The following is a 9,700-nucleotide window of genomic DNA, read 5'->3' as shown; positions in this document are numbered from 1 at the left end:
ATCTGGTGGTGGCCTAGTTGTACATTAGTGGGATGGATGGAGGGTCAAAAGGACACATTCAGTAGGCCAGATAGATAGATAGATAGATAGATAGATATATAGATAGATAGATAGATAGATAGATAGATAGATAGATAGATAGATAGATAGATAGATAGACAACTCACATTCCATGTGCTTTTTCTTTGGAGCTGTCTGTTCATGTGTGGTGGCTTTACACACAGCTCGGGACACCTCGGATCCAGTCAGGCTGTACTGCGCCGCGGCGATGCGGTCTGTCAGCGTCTGCCCCGACATCTTCTCTCCGTGGAGCCCAACCTCGACTATCAAGCGTCCAATATGGTCCAATCCCCCCCCAAACACCGTAATGAACGACCAGCCTCAGTAATCCCAGTTGCCCTCGAAAACACTACAGAAAGACAGCACTAGGGAAGAAATAGTAGGACACTTTCTATAGAACTGCAATTGATTAGAGTTGCATAACCCTACTGGGATTTTCTGATTCCCACTCAGTTGTGTTGGATCTGCACGCGTTTCTGGAATATTCACGAACTGACTTTCTTCCTTGGAGGTCAGTATCCTTTGAAAATGACAGTCTAAACATCCAACTTCAAAGTCCAATTTCTTACTGTTCCGCGTTATTTGTCGGCCAGCTTCCCTGGCAAAACGGTCCTCTCCGGATGATGCTCGTTGCTAACCTCCCCCCTCCCTGTCTTCCTTCCTCCAGCCTCCTGGATAATCCTCACCACCAGTCCCACAGTCACAGTGTATCAGCGGGGCGTGCAGGGGAACATCAGACCCTCGCTAGCATCATCATCCCCCACCATCCAGTGCAGCGGTTTTTCCTCCTCCTCCCCAGCTGGACGCCTCCTCTCTGCCTCGGCCCACCGTCAGCCTGCAAGCCCCGGAGATGCGCGCTTCGACCCGGGTCGTTGGATGGCGGTGTTCTCAGAGGAATTACATCCTCTTGTTTATTTAATTATTAATATTTTTTATTTCTGACCACGCCCCGCCCCCCTCCTCTGAGTCAGGTGACGCAGTATTACAACCCTGCTGACGTATCTTTCATCGCGAGAGCTGGGAGTGGGATGGGTAAACGGTTAATAAAGCTTCTCTACAAACAAGCTTGATTCTTATTGGGCTGCTACCATACCATGAAGGTCATATAAAGCGTGCTGCCTCAGTTTACACTGTCTCTTTGATCAAGCATGCACACAAAAAAGAATTTAAAACTGCAACCAGTGAGGACCATAGACCAAAGAGGCGCCTGGCTTTGTCTCTGTCCATGGTGCTATTGTGCTGCTCTCCTCTGAGTTAATTGTTTGACATAAGCCTACTACTCACTGGTTCACTAGTAGTGGAAGTACTCAGATAATTTACCAAGTATCAATACAACAGTGTATAAATACTCAGTCCTACCTTCATGAAGTTTATAATCAATTTTTGTTAAAACTGTTTTAGAGGTGTTGATTCAACTTTATGATTATTTTGGAGTCTGCACTTCATTGTGCTGCTGAATTGTGTTTCATTATACAGAGAGCTGTTTCTGTTATTTAGCCTGCCCTCATTGACATAAATGGGTGGACAAAATAATCAATACGATGCAACACTTGACAATGCAGCCACACAATATGTGATAACGTTTGTGAAGTTCTATCAGTGTGAATCTTTATGGAGGTTCCAGTTCAGGATAGTGTGAATTGCTATTTTGCTTCACTTCACAATTTACAAATGGAGCTAGTAAAATTACAGGTCTAGAATTTGTTTGAGCTCAGGATATATTGTGACGGGAACATAGTGTAAATGCATTTTAAATGACAGAGTGCTTGTAACCCTCCCATTAAAAATCTTTATTAAGTCACATCGATATGGAATGGCACAGCATCTTCACTTTGTCCAAAAGCACTCACATGAAATGTTAAGAGTCAGTCATCAAAGATGCTCCATATATACAAATAATTAAAATTAAATACAATAGCTTTTGAAAAGTAAAATAATCATTATAAATACAAAAAAATGTACAAACAATTTCCCTCATTCCCTTGTTCTTTAATGTACAAGTTGAGGTTTTTCACTAGTGTTGATCAGTTATGTGTTAATCCCGCTCCCTTCCTTTGCTGTATTCTCACGTCTTGATAAGGCCCTCTAAAAAGTCTTTTTCCACCATCTCCTCGATGTCCTGTCGAGCTCGACTCCAGAAGACTTTCTGGCTCTCCAGTTTGTGGCCCTCCTTGTGCCCGGGGAAGGAAGCGCCTGCAAGGTTGTGTGTGTAGGTGGGACCTGAGCGACTGCTGGCCTTGCTGTTGAATACCTGGCTGAGCAGGTTAAAGAAGGGTAGCAGCTGCTCCATGCTGCGGATCACGTAGAGGGTCAGCATCAGGTGACCTGGCTCCCAGGACAGGGCTCGGGTGGAGCAGTCCTCCTCTGGGTTTTTCTATGGGAGAGGGAAATGGATTACAAATTACACAAATGGAAAAAATGAACCTGCCATCCTACAGGTGGGGGACAACGCAGCATGAATGAAATAGGCTACAACTTGCAAAAAAGCGTTTAATGATCGTATCCCTGAACATCCTCTTTGTAAGAAGCAGCCATTTGTCTCCATCATTCAACAACCTTGCATATACAGAGGGAGGATGAGATACCTTGGCTCGTTTCCTCAGCAGCTTGACTAATCGAACCACGTAAGGTTTAAACTCTCTCTGGTGAGTCCCCTGACGTCTCACTTCCAATCCTGAATCATCGGAAGCCTCTGGGATGAAGGCCCAGCGGTACCTGTAATGAGGCAGGACTTTCTCAGATATAACACAATTTCCAAATAACTTATTCATATGCACTTCACATACTGAGACATTCTGAGTTATTCTTCATCATTGCAAATGATCCTTGCTGTATTCATCTATTCAGTGACAGGCAAACGTGCAAAGGCTATTATGACTCAGGCTTGTCTGTACTGACATCTGGAACTGAGGCAGGCTCTCAGGAGGCAGGGCCAAGGCCAGGTCCAGGAGCTTGCAGGCTGAAAGGTAGAGGTTGAGCCAGCGCTGGCTGTTGTAGGAGGTGGAGAAGCCATTCCCACCAGAATAGGTGGTCTCCAACCCAGCCACAGACGGCCCTGATGTCCTAGAGATGGACATTAGAGGATAAACAATCATTGGAATACAGGAAGAAGTCATTTATGATGTTCATTTTCTGCTATGATCCAGTTTGCAATATCAACAGATAATGTACCTTGATATGTCCTCATCTGCTGTTAGCTCCTGCTCCATCAGAAGAAACACCTGAACCTGCAGGGAGACAGATGTAGAGTGTATGAATGAGTGTGTGTGAGTTGGTAGATATGTGGAGGACTGAAAGAAAGAAACACATCAAGGATGCAGTTAAGTGAGCAAAACAAACAAAAAAAAGAAGCCTGTAGCCAACGACTGCTTCTCACCAGTTCAGTGATCATGGTGGGCCACAGTGAGGTGAGGTGTTGAGGTGACATGCGCAGCAGCAGCACTCTAAAGAACAGGAACACCTGAGCGTGGAGGATGGGCACCTGAGGTAGACGCAGGCTCTCCACCAGACGCTCTGAACACACAAACACACGTACAGTAAGTATCTGCTTTGGGAACATATGGTAAAACATGCAGGTTAATAAACCCCAGAGGTGGAAAGAGTACAAAAATATTCTACTTAAGTAAAAGTACAATTACTTTGATGAACAAGTAAAATTACAAGTATAAAAATCTACTCAAGTAAAAGTAAAAAAGTAGCTCATTTAAAATTTACTCAGTAAAAGTTACTTAGTTACTTTAGTCCTAAAATGGCTTATTTTTATTGATTTAATATCTCATTTATACTTGTTATAATTATTTAATTAAATTGCAGTCTTTTGTGATTTGATAAGGAAAAAAAGCCATATGGCGCTTTCAATTTTAGTTTGTTTGACAGATACTTTTCCAAATCAGTGGCAAAAAACATTAACATTCTATGTTACAATGAAACTGTGGTGGAACAGATTAGACTCTGGACACACTGGATTGGGAAAACGGGAAACACTGGACTGTATATGAAGTCATATCTCTATTTACATTCAAACAGGAGGTAATTTTAACGGGATATCATAAGCGTTAGTATAATAAATAACTAGTTACCAGCAAGTTGCTAATCCAACCAACACTGTCATGCATCGTTGTCTGTTTGGCTATTTGCAGAAAAGCATCTTACCAAACTATGAAAGCTTATTTTTAACCACCAATGGAAATAGGCTATTAGCTATAACTGACCTCTGCATCAGGGGTCCTCAACTACATTTGTTCAAGGGCACGAAAATTTCTAAGCAGACACTGTGAGAACCGGACTTTCAAAAATAATTGCCATATTACTTTTGTTTAATGTTTTCAAATTTCGCAAAATGAACGTTTTTATTGGCTTATATCAGTGTGAAGAGACTCCTAAAAAACATGGTAGGCCTAAATCCATAATGATAAATGTACATAGGCTACTAGAGAGGCCTACTTAACTAGAAAATGCTCTCAGACCGCAGCCAAGGAGGCAGTTCACTGAGGAGTGATGGTTAAAATCTGTAATTGTAAAATGTAACTCCGGTTTTGACGCTATTATGCAGCTGCCCGTTATTGTGCATGAGCCATCTGTAGTTACTGGTGGTAACAGCAGATACATTTTAATACCACAGGGCACAGAAGTCTGGGGCAGCTAAACAAACTATTGTTGGGCAGTTATTGGTATTTTCCATAATTATGTGAGCAGTCAAGATCTGACTTTATGCTGCACACAACATGAGTCTGCGAACAGTTAAAGTGAAAGGAGTTTGTTACCTGTCTGAGAAGGTTGAGGTGTGCAACCTGTCACATGCAGCTCTTTATCTAACAGCTCACTGTGTCTGCTCCTGACTGTTGCATTACTCACTGCAATATTACAAACTGGTCCACTGTCAGAAAACTGTTAAATGACTGTTGTCTTGTTGTGTAGACGCATTTTTGATGAATAAGAGCAGTCAGCGCTAATCTCACTTACAAACAGATTGCACTTCCTGTGACTACTTCAAAATAAAAAAAGTCAACTTGTGTTTTGCCAGTTAAATGCTTTTAATGTGAAGCTGGAGCAGCAGGAAATGTTCAGTTTGCATTAGCAGTAACTTAATACAGCATTTTTTAACAGCTTACACTGCTTCATGATAAAGCTGTTCTCTCCACAAAGTGGTTACGAGTTTTTCCTTGCACTTTTTTTTTTTTTTTACTCAATAACGGAGGGGATTGAAAATGTAGCGAACTACAATACTTTAAACAAAACATACTTAAGTTACAGTAAAATAACATTTTTAAAAATACTTTAAAAAGTACAAGTACATAAAGAACTACTCAATTACAGTAACGTGAGTAACTGTAATTCATTACTTTCCACCTCTGTTAAACCCAGATGTAGATCCCTGTGCAGTTAGCATAAGGTCTATTTCACAGTCTGTGTTTACCTTCAGTCAAACTCAGAAACAAGCATTTGAAATCATTCATGTAATAATTATGTTTATTTGGAAAGCTGTAAAGCTCCTCATTTCCTTGAGTCTCTAAAAAGGAGGTGGCGAGTCTGAAGTTAGCGTGACCCACTGACTCAAAATGGCCACATTTATGAGAAATACGCAAGCTGAAATAAACCGAAATTGTGGTGTTGTGGGAAATGAGCTCTCCCAGTGAGGTTGTAAACTGCTGCTGCTCACAGTAGCTGTATACAACAGTGGTACATATAAAGTATACTGTACGTGTGTATCGTTTACCTTGTATGTCTGGCAGGTATTTCTGGTACTGGTCCACTTCACTGCTGTAGATGGTGAAAGCCAGGCGTTTGAGCAGCATGGCTCTCTGCTCCAGCTCAGCGTCTCTGTTGGTGAACAGACTCAGAGAGCTGCTCTGGGCTACAGCCACCCGGGCTAAAGGGAAATACACTCAGTCATTATTATATTACACATCTGCCAGTTTTTAAACTGTTTCTTCAGTTTTTCCCCCTTCTCCGACTTCGGATAGGATAAACTGTGTGGTATGCTGTACAGACTGTAAAGCACTTTGAAGCACATTTGTGCTCTGTGACAATGGACTACATTAATAAAATTGACTTGACTTTAACTATGGCACATTGGCATATTTCCACAGCTAAATTGGTCTACAAACATAATTGGAGTGAAAATGTAAGTGCTTGTTTTTAGCAAGACACTTTTCATGAAAGGGGAAAACACTCAGTGCCCTGCAAATGTCAGAAAGAAAAAGATGATCTGGTAAATGGTCTGTATTCACACCCAGTGGTAATAAAGAGTCTTAAAGCTTACTCATGAGGTCTCTGAATGTGGTCTTGTCATGAGTCATCAAGTGGTCAATGATGGCTCTCCAGCTGAAAAAAGAAGAAAATTATATATATGCACACCTCTGGAGCAATGAGGGGTTCAGCGTCTTGCTCAGGGACACATTGGTGGACATGTCACAGTGGGGAGTTGAACCCGGGTCTTTCACACCAAAGGCATGAGTCTTATCCACTGACGCCATCAAGATAAGTTGATAGAAAATGTAGGTAAATGTATGCACTTTAAAATCTTCAATCTCTGATATACCCGAGTTGTTATGTTTACCTTTTCAACAAAAGGGCAGACTGCTGTTTTACTGACAAGAAACACATGGTCTTGCTTCTTCCTTTGAGCACATACTGTATGTATTAATACATCTTGAACAAATATGTCAGTAGCCAAGCTTTTTGTTTGATTACACTTTATGGTTGGATTTGTAAATGAAAATTTATTTCTATTTGCATAATATAAAACTTTGATTAATAGCCCGGGCCTTAATTTCTTTCTCACAAAAGTCTTGCTCAGCAAAGATGTGAAATATATCAAACTGTTCATTTCAACCAGTATGAATATTACACAGTCCCTACTAAAAAACATTATATCATTTGATCCATCTCCGACAGACAGCTTAAGCACTTTTATTATGAAGGCTGCAAGCTAATGAAAACGAGCATACTCAACAACAGGTGCAGGATGCTGAGAAAAGTGTGGCAGAAGTTAGCGGACAGTGAGCAACGGACTTCACATGACAGAATTCATAACTTGGATTAATTTTTATTAAAAGCTGTTTTGATGCTTTTGATCGACGAAAAATTACGGATAACAAGGAATCTAAATAATCAAGGAATGAAAACATCTGGACTTTATAAGCGCCTCAAAGGTAACGGGAGTCTGCACTTTTTTTATCTCTCTTGTTTCCCATTCCAGTAAATCTGAGTGAATTAGACTTTGGGGCTTGTCGGTATTCGATGTGGTGATAAGGCATTAAACCAACAGTCACCTAAGAAAAATATGGTAGATAAATCAAAGTAAATACTGGACTTGTAGGTCCTCAGTGTATTTCTTACTTTATAAAAACACTCTGATACTCAAACTGTTAATGGACAGATTATTTTTTGAAGATGTGAAAATATGGCCCAATTGTGTGGAAGAAAAAGATACAATAACTATATCAGTGCACATTATGTGGATCCAGCAACTTCAATGGAGTTTCTACAAAACAGTCTCATATTGGGATGAACTACTCCTTTAAATTGTGAAACTGATTCAGGTATAAGGATCTTATGTGCATCTCATATTTTGAGCTCATGTTTTTCTCTCTCTCTCTCAGTGTAATCACTTGGTCTACATTTTAACACCAGCTGTAAAAGTGGTCACGCACACAACTTTCCTCTCCTACTCACTGGCTGACGCAGGAGGAGTCCATCTGGAAGAAGGTGTGGTCCATGAAGAGGTCGAAGGCCTCCTTCTTCCAGGCACGGCGGGTGTACTGGTATCCACTTAGGCTGCTCAACAGTTGGATGCAGGCCCGGTAGCTGGGGGCGTTGTGAGCACTGGCAGGAGAAACAGGAAACGTATATGACATTCATATGATCAGCTACAACTCATTTACACACTTGGTAGTTCACTGCACTTCATCCTTCCTCTCTCCCTAACATGAAGAAATCTGTTTTATTTATCTGCTTGCATGTCATGGGTTTCACCTTCATATTTACACACATAAAAAGACTTACTTTTTTTTTTTTTTAACCATTTTTAGGTTAAAGCCCTTCAAATGTGAAATTTAAGATTTTTAATTTCAGAGAAGTTTGACAAAATACAAAGTAGAAGCTCATCCCCACCTGTGGTTGCGAAGGTAAGGCACTACATAGTGCATGATATTAACCAGCAGTGGGATCACCCGCTCCTTCTCATCACTATAGAACACCATGTCCAACAGATGAGCCAGCACCTGACAAATAAATTAAGCATTCATTCACGTCAGTCTTACACCATACGCTTTCATAGGCACTGCAACATTGAGTGATGTTTTCCAAAATAACAGTAGACAATAGGCATTTGTCTATAAATACTGAGTTACTATGATTCCTTGGGTGAAAAATGATATACAATAAAAGGCGGTATATCACTGCACCAATCAACAGTATGCAAAACCGCACTGCAGCATTCTGCTGATTCTTTGCCATAAATAAACCCACTAATCTATAAGCTGAAAGCAGTGAAGCACAGGCATCATCATCAAATGTAGCCCCCCCCCACTGAGCTAAAACAGCCAGGACGGAAGAAGATGGCCAGTTATTTCAATTGTCCGGCTCAGCTCATTCACAGCACCACACTACATCCAACAGATTGATTTATTGGTTCACTAATAATAATTGAAGTAGAGGCGGGAGGGTGTCAGAAGAGCTCAGCTGGAGTGTGTTAGTGTACTGTAAGGCTGTGCCTGAGAGCAACAGGCTAAATGTGAGTGAGAACAGTTTGAGACATAATCAAGACAAACAATGGAAATAACTGGCAGAGCCACTGACTGATGGCCTGAGAAACAACAGTTGTGCAGGAAGGGCTGAGCTGAATCACTGAGACATGAGTGTTTTACCTCGGCCAGCAGTGTGAGTGCGTGTACGCTGTACACTGATGGAGTGAAGCTGGAGGCCTCCATCACTGTGAGCATTAAATCTACAAAACACACATACCAAACATTAGCAGCTGCTGCATGGCGGAGAAATATTAATACTGCCATGCTGAAGCACGCAAACAACCTGCAAAACATATGCACATGTCACCTGCTTTTTGAAGTGTGACGCCTCACATGTAGTTTCAGTGTCTCACATTCAGATGTCTTTTTTTTTTTTTTTTTTTTTTTACACTTGGTGTTGCTGGATTCATCCATGACATAAAAATTCATCCCAGGTATAAACACAAAACATATATTTTCCTTACCAAAACACACAGTGCTGAGGTCAGTATCCACGCTAGCTACTACTCACAGTCTGGCCAAAAAATATTGGCACTATTTTTTCCCCAATTAAAACATAATTTCTTACAGAAAATAGGGAAATTAAAACATATTTTGGTATCCACACACAATATGCATTTCTTTGGGGTTTGCAGAAGAATGAAAAAAAGAAAAAAGGCTGAAAACAATACTGAATCCTAGCTAGCAAAACGGCCTGGACAGTATTATTGACACTGTTTTAGAAGATTCAAGAAATGGATTTGGATGTCAAGCAGGGTATTCACCTTGAACTCATCTATAATGAGTCCCAGGGGCCGGCAATCGATCATTCAACCAGTTTAAAATGGAGCAAGTATGGAGCTGTTTTGTGTCAGGTCGTGGGTTCTCCAGCAGGACAATGACCCAAAAAC

At 41.0% G+C, this 9,700-nt stretch overlaps 1 protein-coding gene and 1 long non-coding RNA gene across 2 annotated transcripts; one reads left to right on the top strand and one right to left on the bottom strand.

Moving 5' to 3' along the window:
* The first annotated feature begins 504 nt into the window (after positions 1-504).
* Positions 505-1,132, top strand: LOC119884058. Its single transcript, XR_005440916.1, has 2 exons — positions 505-571; positions 728-1,132. It is a non-coding gene; the product is annotated as an uncharacterized LOC119884058 (long non-coding RNA).
* Positions 1,133-1,829: 697 nt separating this feature from the next.
* Positions 1,830-9,085, bottom strand: LOC119884060 (protein dopey-1-like). Its single transcript, XM_038694527.1, has 10 exons — positions 8,931-9,085; positions 8,176-8,285; positions 7,738-7,887; positions 6,323-6,384; positions 5,777-5,929; positions 3,437-3,573; positions 3,232-3,287; positions 2,959-3,123; positions 2,646-2,775; positions 1,830-2,434 (listed from the first exon to the last, which is right to left on the bottom strand). The coding sequence occupies exons 1-10, from the start codon at positions 9,072-9,074 to the stop codon at positions 2,126-2,128; spliced, it is 1,416 nt and encodes a 471-aa protein (XP_038550455.1). The 5' UTR covers positions 9,075-9,085; the 3' UTR covers positions 1,830-2,125.
* Between the last annotated feature and the right edge of the window lie 615 nt (positions 9,086-9,700).

This window comes from Micropterus salmoides, unplaced genomic scaffold (assembly GCF_014851395.1).
Source record: "Micropterus salmoides isolate LMB-PRFRI ecotype aquatic unplaced genomic scaffold, ASM1485139v1 Ms_hic_scaffold_3129, whole genome shotgun sequence".
NCBI classification, from domain to species: Eukaryota; Metazoa; Chordata; class Actinopteri; order Centrarchiformes; family Centrarchidae; genus Micropterus; species Micropterus salmoides.
The sequence above is the reverse complement of the archived record's forward strand: the minus strand, read 5'-3'. Positions and strand labels throughout refer to the sequence as shown.

Excerpts from the sequence above, each read along its gene's own strand:
- LOC119884060 (XM_038694527.1), bottom strand. The coding sequence starts at position 9,074 with ATGGCAGTATTAATATTTCTCCGCCATGCAGCAGCTGCTAATGTTTGG. Across the intron at positions 3,124-3,231 it reads GCAGATGAGGACATATCAAG|GACATCAGGGCCGTCTGTGG; the intron begins GTACATTATCTG and ends GTCCATCTCTAG. Across the intron at positions 2,435-2,645 it reads TGCTGAGGAAACGAGCCAAG|AAAAACCCAGAGGAGGACTG; the intron begins GTATCTCATCCT and ends CCTCTCCCATAG.